Source organism: Onychostruthus taczanowskii, unplaced genomic scaffold (genome assembly GCF_017590055.1).
Source record: "Onychostruthus taczanowskii isolate IOZ18803 unplaced genomic scaffold, ASM1759005v1 scaffold160, whole genome shotgun sequence".
NCBI lineage: Eukaryota > Metazoa > Chordata > Aves > Passeriformes > Passeridae > Onychostruthus > Onychostruthus taczanowskii.
The window spans coordinates 144,176-163,027 of NW_024498796.1; the positions used below are offsets into that span (position 1 = coordinate 144,176).

The 18,852-nt window shown below is 38.0% G+C and overlaps 1 protein-coding gene across 1 annotated transcript in view; it reads right to left on the reverse strand.

The window, feature by feature from the left end:
- FANCC (FA complementation group C) overlaps positions 1–18,852 on the reverse strand; it is a 77,130-nt gene that overhangs the window by 1,159 nt on the left and 57,119 nt on the right. Inside the window, exons 9-14 of the mRNA XM_041399464.1 lie at positions 15,093–15,145; positions 12,412–12,511; positions 8,532–8,607; positions 7,654–7,735; positions 4,029–4,200; positions 984–1,184 (exon numbers count right to left, since the gene is read on the reverse strand). Coding sequence (XP_041255398.1) covers positions 984–1,184; positions 4,029–4,200; positions 7,654–7,735; positions 8,532–8,607; positions 12,412–12,511; positions 15,093–15,145 — 684 coding nt within the window. The remainder of the gene's footprint in view (positions 1–983; positions 1,185–4,028; positions 4,201–7,653; positions 7,736–8,531; positions 8,608–12,411; positions 12,512–15,092; positions 15,146–18,852) is intronic.

An 18,852-nucleotide genomic window follows, 5' to 3' on the forward strand; every position in this document is an offset into this window, starting at 1 on the left:
AAATACATACCATCCCTCAAACTTTATCATTACATTCTTATGCTGAGAAAAAAATAGATAATTTGTGAACTTGCACCCTAGGATGTGAGAAATACCTTAGCCCTTCTTAAAGAGAAAAATGTTATGTCTTTTCAGTCAGCCAGCTGTGTCAGAAAGTCAGATGCCTTACACATGCCATACACCCTATAAAGGTCTATACATAAGACCACAATGCTGCTGAATGGAAAAACTTTTCAAAGTATTAAAACTACACACTGACCCTAGACCTGCTTGCATGGGGGGCATGCACTTCTTACAAGAACCTGGTTTGATAGTAAGGAATGGCTTTCTAATCCTACACTGACATAGCACTGTTTATCTTAAGTTACACAAACACATTTTATAGTTTGCACCAATACACCTGAAGGCTGTCATCACCAACAGGAAGATACTGTGGCAAGCTTCCAGCCTTATACTCCTCTTCATCTTTTTTTACACCTTAAGAGACGCTATCTTAGCTCTTCATTTTCTCCTTCTCTCTTAATTACCACACTGTTTTCTTCACTGGCTTTGCCAACCAAGCTTCTGCCACATCAATGCTAAGACCTAGTAACCAGCTGTTCCACCCAATGGAAAACAGCGAGAAGAGAGCTCCATCATGTCTGCAGTAGCTGGATAATTTAGGGATTGATTTTTTTTGGAAAAATCAAAATGTTTGCACATGCTATCTATAGCATTGTAAATGAACTGTAGGTGTCCCTTAACTGCAAGTTATTAGTTCACCTCTTTCTGCATCTGCACAGTGATGACAGTAACCCTGTCAGTATGGAAAACATTTCAACTGTAGCTGAAATAGATATGTAGCAGGTCAGATATAGCTGTTGTAGCCACAGTCTCCTTTAATTATCTGTGTTTTCTTTATTAAGAGGTAGAAACTTAAATAAAAAATAGTAAAGTAAGTATGTATTTAAGTTAACCTGAAAAAGAAAGGAATAAACACTTACATGGTAAATACATTCCTGGGCAATCTTATGTCCACCAGGTGAAAAGAGCAAGAAGCTGGTCAGAAGATGTGTTGTGAATTGCTGGTTACAACACTGCTGTATACCTGTTACCCTGTGTACAGCAGTCTCCAGGTCTTTGAGAGAAAGGTCTGTGCAGCTGAACAGCATCATTAGATGATTGTAGACTGCTTGAACTTCTACCTGTAGGAAATAATTTCAAAGGGTGCAGGATCAGAGAAGAGTAAAGGTCAAATCTATGGCATTTTACTTTGGATTTATTCACTAAACAAAAACTGAATCCTTGGAGAAACAACTCAAACATGAAAAAAGTTTGAATTTAAACAGCAGGAAAACCAGGAAAGGAAGGGCTGTAACACATTTTTTTTACACTGATTCACAGACACAAAGGTGGACAAAATGGACTTTTTTTTTTCCTTTGGTCTTACAAATTAAGCAGACAGGGAATCAAGCCAGGATTTTACCTTTTTTGATAATATAAGGAAATGAAGAAAGTCCCTCAGAAGAACATGGTCTGATTTTTACATTGTGGGAAAAAGAACAAAGGCTCCTCAAGGGCTCGTTTCAGTATAGCTGCTGTAAATCAATTAGATCCCCATGCAGTCTGACCTTGGCTGATAAAATGTTCTGGTAAGAATGCACAATTTAATTTCTTCCTGTGTTGTTCACAACTTATGTTTTTATGTTGTGACCTAGACAATAAAACCTAACTTCTGCTTGGGGTAGGAAACAGAAGATTTTGGCACCTCTAGAAAGAGAACTATGAGCAACTACTGTAAAAAATCCTAACAATAATTCTGTTCACTGTATTAAAAATTAACTTGAAAAACTTGCAGATGGAATGCAAATGAGTATCAGCTGGAGCAACAGAAAAATACACCACTGCTGGCCTAAAGGAAAAGAACACCTGTTTCTCAAGGACATTCACAGGGACAATTATTTTCAGACATTTCTCTGACAATGACCTACCCTTTCAACAATTTCACATAATATAGTCTGAAAAAGCTGCTATTCTTGCATGAAGTCCACAACTACATGTGAGGCACAAATGATACCAGGATCTACAAAAAGGTAACGAATTCCTCACGATTCTTTATTCCTCTGTGCATCATATGAGCCAGAGACTGCAGATGGAGAGTAGCTGGTCCTGCTCCAAGAGCTCATGTACCCCAGAAATCTCATTCTTAGAGCCAAACTCCAAGTTTTGCTCCTTCAATGTTTCAGACCCAAAAGGTATGAAAGGAGTGCAACAAAGGAATAAATATTGAGGAGCAGAATTTTTAGTCCTGCACATATGAATAAACTCTAGTGAACAGCAAAAAGAGCCTTTTTCTTCTTTAAATAATTTAAACACTTTGTATTACATTCTGGCTAATATAAACGTGCTCCCTAAAGTACAGAGCAGGAAGACAAAATCCTAAGTGCAAACCTTTCCACACAAAAATCATGCTGAATTAAAAGTACACTACACAAAAAAAATGCTGAATGAAAAGACTGACATCTCCCAGAAGTTCCCATGGCATGCTAATCCTTAGCTAGTGAAAGGTGCTGGGTTTGAGGTGGAAACCGCTTCATTTAAAAGAGCAGAGAGCTAATCTGCCAAAGGACAAATTTTAAAAAAACCCCAAGCACCTAACTAAAGGCAGAAGCTTTGCATGAAGTGTGGGAATCCTTCTGAAGTAGCCTGACCTGTGTGGAAAAAAAAAAAAAAAAAGAAAAAAAAAAGGCTCAGTTCAAATACCTAAGAAAAGAATGATAATGATCTGAAATATCAGACCTCTGGGAAAAGATGAGTCACTGCGTGGGCTGTCAGCAGAAAAGCTTTTTTGTTTATAAAGTCTGTCTTATGTTATGACTGAATAACAAAATGGAATAGGGGACACACAGGGAGATTATTTCATGTATGGGACAAAGTGATTTCACTCTGTGGAGTTAGAACAATACATTGATCTGCAGCTATAGTGCAATAGTTTCAAGCACTCTTGTTTATTGCTCATATATTGCCTACTTTCCCAAAACTACATTCTAAAAACAAGCCTGATTTCTTTACTTCACCCTAGCTCTAGCCTAACTCTGCTCAGCCAACCTGTCCCTTGCCTTCCCAGCCAGCTCATCCCATCCCTTCTCCTAGACTATGAGAAATTTAAGTGAAAAAAAAAGAAAATTTTAGGTGATTGGGATGCGATTTTGTATTTGTAGTGCCATCAGCAAAAGGGGAAGGAAAGGAAATAAAATATTGCATAATGCACTGCTGTACGTGGAGCATTAGATGTAAATTTAAAGCATTATTTTTACTACTGTGGTGTACTGAGCTGCATTTTTAAATCCATCAGAATCCATTTTCAAATTAAGGAAAACTAGACAGAAGTTGTAGCCTTTTGAATTGGGCCTTCGTAGATCCAGTTGCTTGGGCTAGCTCAGATTTGCACAACAGGTTTGAATTAAAGGCTTTGGGGTATCTGCTTGCAGAGGCAGGCGCAGAGCCCTCTGTGCGCAGCACAGCGGGTAAGGTCCGAGCACTGCTCCTCCCAGAGCAGCCCGGCACACGCCATTATCACCGATTTGTCACTGCATCACACGCCACAAACTGGAGAGAAATCAGAGCAGCGGGGCAAGGTTAGGATTCCAGACTGTACTTGAATAAGTATCTTCACAGTTTCAGCTGCTGTGATTTCTCTTGTTTCCTTCTCAGAAGATGCCCTAACACAGGCATGCTGAATTCTGCCACACTGATTTTAAAAATACTATCACTAGGGTATTTTTATTTAGGATTGAAAACACCCAAAAAGGAAAGCCAAGACAGTGCTAATCTATATCATATACTTAAAAAGGAGGAAAAAGGTTTTCTAAATGTCAAAAACCAGAAAAAATTCCCAATTTTCAAATTTGCCAATGCGACACAATTCCCAGAGACTTTGTAAAGTCAATATATTTAATTTTTCTGATGTGCACTATTTGTTTTACAGCAATAAGATACAATCAGACTATTGACTGGTTATTACCACTTACTATCACTACATTACACACCATTGTTTGAGTCCTTTGTTGATTTTCATTCTTAGGACAGTAGTAAAATGCCAGCAGCCACAGCACAGGATCCGGTTCTACAGCAGCCTTCAGTAATTGTTCTGCTGCAATATCCAGCCATTCTCCAAAACAAGCAACCAAAAACCAGATTTCAAAGAGGTCAGTGAGAGAACTGGAAAACAATGCAGATAAAATTAGGTATTTATCATTATTTAATATTTTAATTGCCTTAAATTAAATTATTTTATATCTTATTTTATATTATTATTTTATAAATATTTAAATATATTTTTTCTTAAATTAACTGTCAGCATCCTTTCTAAAGGATGCTGACAGTTAATTTAAGAAAAAATATTTAAAATATTCAACAAAGAATACCTTACCTACTAATCATACAGTCATGTACTACTTAGTGTATTATCTGAAATCACAATCAAATGAGACACACCCAGTGTTCTTACAGATTAGCTTTGACAGTACAACAGACTACCCTTAACAGCAGCTTCTAATAAACTGTGACATACATACATAATAAAATTCATCCCTACTGTTTATAGGCTTCAGCTCCAGGATTTCCAAAACTTTAAAATCATATCACACTCTTAACATACTGTTGCCTTTCACTTTCTCTCTGTTGCCTTCCAGGGTTATTTTCTGCTTTTTGGTAATTCATGAAGTGCATCTTTTTTGGTAATTAACAAGGAATTACATTTAGAGGGACTAAATATAAAGTTTCAAAGTATATTTTAAAATATATCTCCTAGCTGTTAAAATTCATGTTTTCTTAAATGAAAATTTTGAAGGTGTTTACAAAAGGATTATTGCTATAAGAAAGGATGACCATTCATCTCTGCACTTTCTCATGTGTATTCCTCTAAAGTCAGAGAAGATTAAAGAAAAGAGATGTAAACTAATGGTAGGTGTCTCAGAAGCAAAAAGTTAAACTAAGCATGGAAAGACAAACAGAAGGATGGCTAGATTAAGAACTAGGAACAATTATTTCTAATAAATTTGGCAAAACTTTAAAGAATTAGATGGTTTTCTTATGTTTTATTCCTGAGGCCTCCAAAAGCTGCTGTGCCACCTTTGCAAGGAAACTACAAGAAGACCTTAGAAATTCCAGGAGTTGATGTTACCATTATCTTGAAGACTTTCTACCATTAGAGAGCTTGTTCTCCAGAGCCTCTGGAGTCATGTACCCTCCACTTCCATCCCCACTGCTGTTTCTGCCCACTCTGTAGCGGCACCTATGCTCCACTGTCATTGCAAAAAGTTGCACTTCACTATTTTTGGGACTTTCCCCCACAAAATGTCCACAAGTTCATCAACTGATCCACTGATTTCTAGTTTAAAACGTCATGTAACACTCACTGCTCACTGAGAGTACTACATACAATAATAAATCTCAGCACAGAAGCAATGTGTTGATTAGGAGGACACAGAAAGCAGTTTGCTATAAGATTCACATATAAAAGAAAACTTCTGAAAACCAGTGTATATAAAAAGAAAGCCCTGAGAACCAACAGGATATGCTGTGTAACAGTATTTGTTTCTCCTCTGTCAATTTTATTAAGTCGAAAGAATATGGAATCAGGAATAAAGCAATAAAAAAAAAAACTGAATACAGTTTCTTCAAGGATATTAGTATTTATAACATGTTAGGTCAACTTTCTTTCTAACTGGGAGGGGTTTGGTAGAAAACATAATTGTTGTAGGAATTCTAAAGGAAGTAGGAGTGTATTCTGGCAAGTACAATACTGTTCAAACTAGTGTATTGTTTAAAATAAAGGAGGAAGGAATACTGTTCAAAAAGACTATATATAAACCAAGAAAGGCCTGGGCAACAAAAGGAGAACAGACATGGTTATATTACTGTAATGCATTATGATGGATGGTATTTGTTTTATTTATTTGTTTTAAGCTCAAGTTATGTGTTGCTTTAAGGAATCAGAATCAGCCATGGGTCACACTCCAAGGACAGAAAGGTTTGACACACTTCAGGGATTAACAGGCGAACACTGAGCTGCAGCTTACACAGAAAGTGAGACGCTACCACCAGACAGCCTGGCCTCAGAGAGAACAACAAAAAGCTTTTTTCTGCCACTCAGCAACAAAAAAAAAAAGGCCCCCGCGAGTTAACTGAAACCAAGCATGGTTGCAAGTATCTTTGTTCCAGTACCCAGGGGAAAACTGGGACAGAGTGGCTGGACAGCAGCAAAGCAGGAAGGGACCTGGGGGTACTGATTAAAGGCAGACTGAACACTAGCCAGCAGTGAGCCCAGGTGGCCAAGAAGGCCAATGGCATCCTGTCCTGTATCAGCAATTGGACCAAGGCAGTGACTGTCCCCCTGTAGTGGGCACTGGTCAGGCCACACCTTGAGTGCTGTGTCCAGTCCTTCTCTCAATTTAGGAAGGATAGTGAGATGCTGGAGTCAGTGCAGACAAGGGAAACCAACTTGGTGAAGGGTGAACCATACCCTGCGAGGGGCAGCTGAGGGAGCTGGGGTTGTTTAGCCTGGAGGGGGTTCAGGGGAGGCCTCACTGCTCTCCACAATAACCAGAAAGGAGGTTGCGGCCAGCTGGGGGTCGGTGTCTTCTCACAAGCACCAGTGCACAGACAAGATGACAGTCTTAAGCTGCACCAGTGAAGGTTTAGGTCGGACATTAGGAAAAAATTCTTCACAGAAAGAGTAATCAGACATTGGAATGGGCTGCCCAGGGAGGTGGTGGAGTCACTGTCCCTTGGAGATGTTTAAAAAAGACTGGATATGGCATTTGGTGTTGACAGCATGGTGTTAGGTCATAGGTTGGACTTGATGATCTCAAAGGTTTTTTCCAGCCTAGGTGATTCTGCGATTCTAGGATCTTGTTTCACAAGTCTGCCTGGCCTTGGTGTTCTGTGTTTCTTTGGATATATTTCAAGTTTAAAATCAAAATTAATTTGGTTTTTTTGAATTTAAAAGCTGTTCGACATTCTTTGGACAGCTAACTCTCAGAGCAGACCTAAGTAAACTTGTATCCAAGCGCTATACAAGTCAGGTCTCATCACACTCCTTATAAGAAAGAATTACAAGGCAGCAGCAGATAAAGATGTATGCTTTTTCATTATTTTCATATAGAAAATTCCCAGAACATCCCCTACCAAAGCATAATTCAAGTAGACAAACAAACCCCAAGGGCAGCAGGTCAGAAACATGGAGTGACAGCCCAAAGATTAACACAACAAAAATGATACAGCAGTCTGGCATTCATATTCATGAAAATAAGGAAGTTTGCAGTTTGGGCATTTGTACAAGCCTGCAGAAAGCCAAGCTCCTTCATGAAGCAGGGTTAAAAGTTTTGAGGGAGAAATGGGAGAACACACAAGTAAACATTTCCATTATGCAGCTAGGCATTTATTGGAAGGAATGACAAGATTTTGTTACCTCAGAGGCTTATTGACCAGATAGATAGATGTCATAAAGCTCAGGTTCAGAAAGTAATCCAAGTCCTATTCTTAAATAAAGCCCAACATAGAGAATAATAAGAAAATTATGAAACACAGCCACTAAAGAGTTCAAATGATGTGACCTTTCACAAACTAACATGCAAATGACAAAAAGTTTGAAGATCTTATACTGCTTACCTAGTGTTTGTATCTTCTACTAATGCTTTGAGCATATGTGAAATGTGTTTCACATGTTGAGACCAATATGTAGTTGGGAGTTCTGAGGATGAAGGATGAAAACAAAATACTTAAAATCATAGCCTGTCCACTAGAATGTAATACTGAAGCATTAAGGTAGCTGTAAGATTTCTCCAAATTGATTAAGTTATCATGGAGCATTTAAAATTTCATTTTAAAATTTCCCAATTTTAAACAATATTACTGTGTTTCATACAACAATTCATTGATAAAGCCATGGAAGGAAGTACAGCTAGATATATTGAAATGAGGCTGATGTTCCTTTGCTACCGCAATATTAATATATAATCAGTGCAGTAGCACTTTTAGAGGCTCTTGTACGGAGCTTTAATTATTGTCCATAAAAAAATCATACCAAATTGAACAGTGGTTTCGTGATATGTATGAATAGGAAACATAAAAAAAAGTTGGGTTTGCAATCTAAAATATCAGACAGAATTCAAGCCTCAGAGAGAAACAGAAAGCCTGTTTCTTGTGAAATACATGTGACTTTTTCCATAATGACAATTATGGAAAGAAGATTGCAGTATTTTTACAATCTCTGTAACATGGCTTCAATCCTACATAATTATGCATTCTTTCTTTGTTATTCACTTCTGATTTAGTTTTCTTTAAAGTTACATTGGTAGTTTTGTTACATAAGAACCAGATGTTCCTGCAGAAAAATGCATTAAAAAATATTATGAAAATTGCTAAATCAAACACACCCTATACAGGAAATTGCAAAAAGTTATCTCTATCCCTTTAAAAGTTATTTTAAGACATATACAGACCATGCAGATTCATAATGCGACAAATACTTTATGAAAAAAACTTACCAAAAGGACGTCTGACTAAACCTCTAACAAGAGGCTGGTGATGGTATGGGAAGTAAGCCTTCAGTGGAAATTTATGCTAAGACACAAAATCATTATTTTAAGAGGTTACTGGTCAGTTTTCAAAACAAACCAACTGTGAATAATCTCATCTAAGGCAGTAATTAACAATACAGAGTGAAGCAAGAAAACAGAAAATTAACTCTTTAGTTAATTTTAGGATTTGGCATTAAAAAGGGGGATATATCGGAAATGCTTGCTTATAAAAAGTAATTATTTATAGATTTTAAAAGTATATACATAAAAAAAATTCAGAGCATGAAGAAAATTACATTACTAGTCTCAGTTTTTTTCCCTGTAATCACGTAAGCTTTCACTCTTAATATGCAGTGCTTAAAAGAGACACTAGTTTAATTTCATTTTCCAGTGTAAACAGATTCACAGATTATATTAAACTAAGAAGTAATAACATCTACAGAATCTGAGGGCATTGTGTAGATTATTGCCATCTGTTCAAAACCTGAAATTCTTAGGACCTGATCCAGCAGCAGGTAGGGCAGTCAGAAACAACAGACTTTATTGAGAATGTGTGACTGGTATACTGTGAACACTGCTTGTGTAACTGAGACTAGCAGCAGCACACCTCTGTTCATTCTGAAAACACGTACTACAGGCACGTTCAACACAGAGCACTCAGGTGCAAGCGCAAGTGCCCCCCTTGAGACAGACAGAAAGCCAGCCAGGCTCACATAGTGATCACTGCACAAAATCTAGCTGGAGTCCAGTAACTACCAGGGCACAGCAGGGTCAGCACTGGGCCCAGTCTTATTTAACATTTTCATTAATGAACTAGATGAAGGAGCAACGACTTCCCTTGGCAAGTTTGGTGATGACACAAAACTGGGAGGAGTGGCTGATACATGAAAGGGTTGTGCTGCCATCCAGAGGGACCTTGACAGGCTGGAGAAGTGGGCTGACAGAAGCCAAATAAATGTCAACAAGGAGAAAGTATAAAGTCCTGCACTCAGGCAGGAATAACTCCAGGTACATGCTGGCAGACACCCAACTGGAAAGCAGTTTGCAGAGAATGACCTGGGGACCCAGTGGACACCAAGGTGAGTGTGAGTCAGCAGTGTGCCCTGCAACAGACCAGCGAGTGGAATCTTGAGCTGCATTAGGCAAAGGATTGCCAGCAGGACCAGGGAGGTGCTCCTTCCCCACCCTTCAGCACTGTAAGCAGCCATTCCAGCAGCGTAACCTGAAGTTCTATGCCCAGTTAATGTCCAGTTAAATAAAGAGCCACAAGGATCATGAAAGACCAGAGAACTTCTATGAGGAAGTGCTGAGAGAGCCTGAAGAAGAGAAGGCTCAAGAGGGATCTTACCAATGTATATAAAGACCTAAAAGGAGGGTGCAAAACAGGAGAACTAGGGTTTTCGCAGTGGTGCACAATGACAGGATCAAAGGTAATGAAACAAACTCAAGCACAGGAGGTTCTGTCTGTATATCAGAAAACACGTCTGTAATTTATCTTTTCTCCTTTTTTTTATTGTGAAGTGGCCAACCGCTACCACAGTTTGCCCAGAAGAGTTGTAGAGTCCCACATGGACATAGTCCTGGACAATTGGCTCTAAGTAGCTATGATTTGGAGCTGAGGAGTTAGACAAGATGACGTTCCAGAGGTCCCTTCCAATTCTCAAGCAATCTATGATTTTCTCCTTTACATCTCTGAATCTCCATACCATTAATCTTAGAACTCTTCTGTCTTCTTTTTTAGGAATAAGAAGGCATTTAGCTAACAAATCATCTCTTGAAGCACAGACTGGGAATATGAAACCTATAAAATGTGATACAGCTGTAAATCCAATGAAGACTGTATTTAACAACTATTTTCTACTGGCATATATATGCATGCATCTTATAAACAAACAAAAAGACACATTCTCTGTATTACCTTTTTTCTTTGTTCTGTCAACAACAGTTAAGTGAAATTACAGCACATGAATATATACACTCTTCTTAGACAGTCTATATTTCACTGGTGTAGTAAGACTCTGAAGTCTTTTTGTTGAGAGGACTTAGGCTAAGTGGAAAAAACAATAATCCCTATAGTAAAGTATGCATGTAGCCAATTAACTGGCACCAAAAATTCCCATGAAAAAGTAGCCCCTTGATACAGTTAGTAGTAACCAAGACAACCACAGTTAACTATCTATAAATTCTGAAGGTCTCAGTGACCAGTAGAACCAACTTCATCTTCTGTCATTAATGTTTTACCATTCTTCTGCTAAATGCTACTGGAGCACATTATGTCCTGTCAAGGGCAAACACATACCACAAAGACAGATACCTTTTGAATATATGTAATCATGACTAAAGGAAATCATCAAAGGGACCAAAGGGATCTTTTGGTATGACCAAAGGGAACAAAAGGGATATGACTGACTTAAAGTTTAGGAAGCTATCTGTACCTGCCTTTTTGCAAGCTAACTGTTAACTAAAATTACAGTTGATTCATAAACTGTGAGACAAGGGACTTTTAATTCTATCACTGAAGATAACACCTTAATCAGAACTCCATGACTTAAACAGTATACAAGTTAAATAAAGGAAACTCAATATTTAAAACCACTTTAGAAAAATGGGCTGCAGTCCATGCTAGCTGCTAGCTAGCAATGCCAGCGAAGGACTTTCACCTTGAAGAAAACGTATCACCTGCACAGCAGGATTAGCTCTTGGGTGTCTGATGGGTGTTGAATCTTTACTTTCATTCTCACCCACTGATCCCAACCTGGGGCTACACAGTGTGCTGTTGCCATGCAGTCAGGGTGGCACAAGATTATCATGCACAGAGCTAATGTATTAAGCAAGACAGCTGCCTGAAGCTAGAAGACAGATTCTATCACATTGCTAATTAAAAGCCAGTATGCCACAAGTTTCAAGAAATCCCAGCACTCTCTTAATTACCATCTCCCTCAAAAAGATGCAAAAAATCAAAGGAACTGAAAACTTCCTTAAGTTTAAAGTGGGAGGTTTTAAATGACAAGGTCTTCCCAAACTTGCATCATATGAATTTGATTTCAAAAAACAAACAAGATGGTCAGGATGTGACCATGTGATCTGGGAATCTGAAGTCAAGTTTGCAACCTATAAGTAAAATAAGATTTTTCAGATCTGTATTTCAAAATTTTAAGGTAAGAAACTGATCTTGCTTTTGTTTAAATTAGCACAAAACTGATTCTACTTAATTCAGTTCAGTAAGACCTGTACAAAAATCTGTGCAGAAGAAGAAAGACTAAGCTGTGAAATCTGAAAATTTAGACCAAGGAAAATTTCAGAAAGACCACTGTTGAGGACCAGAGACTGAAACCAGTATGTATTCTGTGTCCCAGTATGTATTACCTTGTGTCTTTTACCTTCTGAACAGACAAATATGACTATTTAATATCGTACTTATAATTATTTAAGGGACTAAGAATGGGGTTGTTATCTCTGCTTCATTTATTGTCAGAGACCTTGCTACTGCAAAAGAAAAATTCATCTAGCATTTTTCCTCCTTTTTGTCAAAGATGAATGTTCATGTTCACTCTGCAGGCAGAAACCTCAGCATCAGGGGAACTGAGCCACGGAAAAGCACTTTAGGCCAAGGTACTTGAGGGTTAAGTTAGGTAAACTGCTCTTACATACTAATTTCATGCTATCATTTTATGCGCAGGTGAAGATGTTTGAACTGAACTTTGGCATATCTATGCAGCTACAGAGGGATGCTATTATTTACCTCAATATATTCAGTCACCTCTCTTAAGAGTAGAATTGGGTTTTTCTCTTGCAAAATTTTGCCTTTGTCACTGGAAAAAAACACTAAAAAGAGATCTTGACTAACCTGTTTGTTGTCATTCTGATAAGCCTGAAGGAAGAGCTGTGTAAACACCTGTATTATTGTCACAACTTCTGAAGTTCCATCAGTTTCCATCAGTGCATTCCTATGCATCGAAAAGTTAGATATGACAGATCAGATAATTAGTCTGCCCATCACACCACTGTTAATTGAATGAAAGAAGTATATTCTTTGTATGCTGTAGATTCAAACTGTGTCTGAGCTCATTACACCACTAACAGAAATACTAACTTTGCAGGCATTTTAGATTTTAAATTTAAAAAATAACCAAAACAAATCTCATACACAACTCCTACGAATAAATTAGACTTAGTTAATATATATAATATACATGCACACAGATAATTTATCCTACCTAAATAAGTACACAATCAAAAAGACTAGCACAACTTTATAGCCAAATTTGGCATCCGATCAGTTTATTGTGTTCAGAGCAACTACTCCCATGATTGAGTTAAGCATACTTCATACTGTTTTGTGGCACTGCATCCCATAGGCCACTCTAGAGGTTTACAAAGGTGAGTGCTTCAACTTGCCTTCCACAGAGCAAAATAACCTTGAGCAAACAGAGCAACTGGAGAAAAACACATAGCAGCAATTTTCATTCTCTGATTTGAAAGACATACAGTAGAAAGGAGAAGAAATGTTCAGAGTTGCCAGTAAGATACAAGTATTAGAGAATTGTTTCCTTCCTTCTGAAACATATGAACAGCTAACACACTACTGTAACATAGAAATGTCATAAAACTACAGGCAAATATAATCACTGGTAAAAAAAAAAAAAGAAATAGTACATGGAAAGCCTAGGTGTGTGGGCTTCTGTATAGCAACACAAGGCAAGAAAACATAGCAAGAAAACATTGGGAAATAAAAGCAGTATGTAATATCACTGTGATAAGATAATATAGAACAATTATCTCAGTATGCATGCAAATAGCAGGAAAAGTTGTTACAGAAAGAGTTACAATCCATACTTCCAACAGAACACTAGCCACAAATATAAAAGAAATTTTGTGCCAGCTACAGAAACCTAACACAGTTTCCAAGCAAGGAAGTGCATTTTCTTTAACAGCAGTTCTCTAAAATCTCACATGTGATTACAACTGGAATAGTATCTTAACATCTACACACCACTTGACAATAGTTGGAAGGATGTTAGAGAAATAGAACAAAAATAAACAGAAGGCTGCATAAACCAACTGGTCTGCAAAAAACCAGCTAACATATACAGCTTCATGTAAGTATCAAGAGGAGGTGAGACACCTCACCTTTTTCACTCACAGTAGGTGAGTATTCTTAAAATACACCAACATTTTAATACCAACAATGTAGAGGAACAAGCACACTAAGCAGAAAAATTCAAAGAAAGGGAGCAGAAATGTAGGCTTAGAATCAGGAAAACATCATTTTTTATGACAGTTTGAAACATTAATAGAAGTGCAAAATTTTACCAGGAAATACTGTGTTGGACAAAGTCCTGCATTAGCTGAGAAACATAATTTTATCCACTTCTACTGTCTACCAAAGGGGAAGGATGCAAAAGTGCAGTGAATTCATGTGTTTTGTTTTTTTTTTTAAATATTCCATATAGCATGACCTTAAATAAGCCAAGAAGCTCAGAAAAATTTTGTCTCCCTGTACCATCACAATTACAGTCTCCAGCTTAAGACATCAGCACACATCTGCTGAAGTCACATCAATTTTTAAATGCATCTTGCTTTGGGAAAGTGATCAACCCTTCAGAAAATGCTATCTGCGTGCAGACACGGGACCACAGCAACAAAGGACTGCCAGAGCAGTGGCTCCCAGGTGGCTCCACTCTCACAATACAGTGGTCTACAGTTTCTACAGCCAAGCCTCTTCTGTTAGTGCAGATTGTGTGTCTGTGTGCACAAACCTAAATGTGCACACAGACACACAAATGTCCCCACACACATTACCTGGGAGCCCTGTTTTCCCAATGAGCCAAGGATGTCAGTCGCTAAATACATTACTGTTGTACTGGAATTGTTAACACTGATAACCTCGGCAGTAGATCTAGTTAAAATGACTAAGTATTAAGTCAAATGAAAAGAAGAGAAAAGCCACTGAAAACTGAGTATAAAGGATTTGAAGCCCCCACATGGTAACCAATATATAGGTTCAAAACAATTTTAACGCATTCAAAACCAAACTCACTATTAATAGGTGGATCAATATTTGAAAGCCATTAAAAGCATATCTAACATAAATCCTGAAAACCATAAATAAAATATAAAAGAGGCTACACTGGCTAGTGCAAAAGTTTTTGCTAAATGCTACCTTCATGTTGGCATGGACCAAGCCATTTCAGCATTTATAATTTTCACCTCAAAACTGTATTTCAACCACAAATCTCTACTGAAGTACAAAATAAATTACAAATTTTAAAGGCTAAAATACAGTTTAGTCAACTGTACCCAAGATTATTATGATGCAAGTTTTACTTAAAGTTCATAAGATTTTTAACATTTTTCATTATTTGCAGTGTACTACACAGAAAGGGGCTTTAAAGAAGACAGGTAAAGAAAAAGGTATTCTGAAATTACAATATGTTGCAGATTATAATACTGCTTCTGCTCTTGAAGAAAACCTCCATGTTTAAATGGATTATTTAAACCCCCTCCCACAGTAATTTCAAAACTTACTTGAAAATTTCATTTACAATTCTGAAAATAGCAGGATGGCTTGCTGCTTGTGGCTGTTGATAATCAAATGAAAGAAAATTAGGTGTTAATAAGGAACAACTCATACAACTGTCATTGCATAATTTACAGCTTAACTCATGGATGCTATTACACAGCCATTATTAAACTGTAACTCTAAGATCAACTCTCACTAAGCCCTCAGATTTTCTCAGGATTAGAATACTTAGGATTCTCTACAGCGAGACCAAGCAGGCTCAAGAGCTGACAAATGCAAACATCTGGGATCCCAAACTGTTTATGACAACAATCACTACAAATACTAAAGGTGGCAAACAGAAAGAACAGGTCGTCACATGCAATTGCTAGAGGCTAGACACAGGGAGTATATTTTCAAAAAGCTTTTCTTTCCTCTCTGCAGACAATCCTCTCAGGATGTGCTTTGGGACTCTTGCTACATCTTCAAAATTAAATTCCACAAATTAAATTGATTTTATCACCTTTGTCTTTAATAGTTTTGCATGAATTTTCATCCAAGACATTTTCTCACAGTATAATTTTCTTTTGTGAATTCAGTGTTGCTAGTACAAGCTAATTGTCTCAGTGCATCAAAAAAAAATATTTTAACTAGTGAAGCCTTTTACCATGCTACCACACAAAACATTTTTTGAGAAAATTGTTATATTAAACATGTACCAGTAAACACACTGCTTTCTAATCCCATATTCCTAGGCTTTTATAGAGCACCTAGAAAAAACAGCACTTACGCATTTCCCAAAGTATTAAGTTAAAGTCTAAGTTGAAAAGCAAATCCTTACTTAGTGTCTCTGATGTTAGTGCCTGAAGATTTAGTAAGAATATAGTTCTTGAGCAGCCTAGTGTAAAGCATGTTGAATAAAATGCATTATATAAACTTCAGGAAGCATAGTACTTATAAAATTGCATTTATTAATACAGCTTGAAGTGCATAATGCATTACTGAAAACTTTATGCACTTGTTTCAAGCTAAAAAAGTACCAAGTAGAAAATTAACATAACACTGTAATAATATATATAAATGATGTTTATAAAAATAAGCTATAATCATTATTATAACAATAGTAATAACAATTAAAATAGTATCTTTTAATTGTACACAGGGAGAACAAGGACTTTGCCTGCTACGATCCATACATGATAACATTAGAAAACAAACACCCCTCAGTAGGAGCTGTTCAGAGGAGCTGCTGCTGCCAGCAGCTGTGGCTGCCGTACTGTAGAGAGGAGCGCTCCCGCACCTCGCTCTTTTGCTGTTTCGCCCCCGTTTCTCCACGCCGTGCGCTATGCATGGAACGTGCGCCACCTCCTGCTCCTGCAGCAGCAGCGGCGCCCCAAATCCCGCTGCCGCCGGTGCGGGCAAGGAACCCGCGGCACCAGACTGGCAGGAGGCACGGGCCTCTCCTTCTTCGGGGGTTTGGTTTTTGGCTCGTGTTTTGTTTGTTTCTTTCTTTGTTTGTGAAAGATTGGGCTGTATCTCCAGAGCTGTCCGCTAGACCCAACCATCCTGAGGGGTACTGGAGAGCAGTGGGAAGTGAGAGTATGTTTTCAGTCCTGCAGGCTGAACAGTTGATTCCACAATTCCTCCCCTGTCTTTCAATCTACCCACCTTTGCACGCACACTTCTCTGATGAGGAATGGACACACTGTTGCTTAAGACAGGCTACAAACCAGAAAGGGTCCACCAGAGCATCAACTCACAGACCAAGATCCAATCCCAGCTCTTTTGAACAAGTCTAAAATAAATGTGCTACTGTATACAACAATGAAAAACTCTGCAGGTCTTCCTGGCAGACAGCAGCAATCTAACAGTATTCACTACAAGAAATCTTAATTAATAGCCCCTAGGATTTTGTCTACACTACTGAAATCAAAATGAATTTCACCACTGGTAGTCAAAAGGGAAAAAACAAATCCAAGCCCAAACCCCACTGTTACCTGATTTCACAAGATTGGGATTAATAGACTGTATGGAATTAATCTGCAAGCATTCAAGAACAAGAATGCTGTGAAAATGCAAAATTCTGCCCTACAATTTGAAGATGCCCTTTGTGTAGCAAGTCAAGAGCAGGCAGCACAATTCTGCTACTGCCAGGAGTAGTTCTGGAATTGGGAGGGATTATCATTTTCAGGAGGGATTTTAATAAATTTTTCTTCTTGTTGACATTATCTCCTTATATTTTCAAAATTAAAAAGCATTTTACATTTCAATAATCTTGTCTGCAACTATCCAATGCTTTTCACAGAAATCAAACCCTATGTATTGTTCAATCACTTCTAAAACATGCACAATACAGACAGCACAAAACACACTAAACAAAAAGATTCAAACACAGAGCTGCATGTGTGGTATTATGATAGAAAAAATGTACTTTTAACATAATGTTTTCCAGACACAAATCTTAAAGAACTATACCACTTATGTATCTGTATTATTAGAAAGCAGAATCTGTAACAACTTATAACACAAAACCAGAACTGAATTTAAAAAAAAGAAAAATACATCCGTATCTACAGTAAGCAAGTAAGTGGGAAAAATGGAGAAAGAATAATCTGCACTTTATTCGCATCACAGAATCCTCTGTAACAATCACAAGCAGGAACAAATATGGGGAAGTAAACATGTCCAAGGTCATACAAATTTGAGGTGGTAACTCTTAATTTTCAGACTCACATGCAATTAATTGGACACAACACTTCTAGAAGTTAAGCACATCTAACTTTAGGAAACTACTACAGTGCTGTATTTCAAATGTTGTCTGCATCTTCCAACTGTATATTTGTATTTCTGAATTTTATTTTATATTTACCAGTTTAAAATAGGAAATGTTACATTTTTCTTATAGGAAATGCCAAATGTGTTTTTATTTTGAAGAATATATTTCTTTTTAAAGCACAAGTATATTTTTATAGAAGTTTTAAAAGTGCATTAAGAGTCATTTTCTCTATCCTTCCTCTTTTCTTCCCCTTAATGCCTCTTACATTGGCTCTGTACACTGGGGAGGGTTTTGGCTGCACAGAGCTCAGGGACAGTGGGGATAAGGCTGGGTGCCTGTGGGTGACAGTCAGAGGGATGGCCAACATGGCAGAGATCCTGCTGGGAGCCTGTCACAGACCACCCAGCCAGGATGAAGTGAAATATTCTATCAGTGGATGTTTCCTGATCACTGGCCCTTGCTCTTGTGGGAGACTTTAACTTGCCAAATGTCTGCTGGAAACGCAGCAGTGGAGAGGAGACAGTCTAGGAGGTTCCTGCAGTGTGTGGAAGGTAAATTCCAGACACAGCTTATAAGGGAGCCTACCAGGGCATGCCCTGCCCAACCTGCTGTTCACAAACAGAGAAGGGCTGTGGGACATGTGGTGGTCAGGGACCATCTTGGGCACAGTGACCATGGAATGACAGAGTTTCTCTGTTCTTGGTGAAGTAAGGAAGGGATCAACAGAACCTCTACCTTGGACTTCCAGAGGGCAGACTTTGGCCTATTCAGGGCTCTGGTTCAGAGTCCCTCAGGAAACTGCCCTTAAAAACAAAGGGGTTCAGGAATGCATTAAGAAGGAAATTTTAAAGGCACAGGAGCAGGCCATCTCCATGTGCCAATAGATAAGCTGGCAGAGAAGATAACTCCCCTGGCTGAACAGGGAGTTTTCACGGGAACTCAGAGCTTATGACTTTGGAAGAAGAGCCAGTCAGCTCAGGATGTCATTAGGTTATACGGAGAAAACTAGA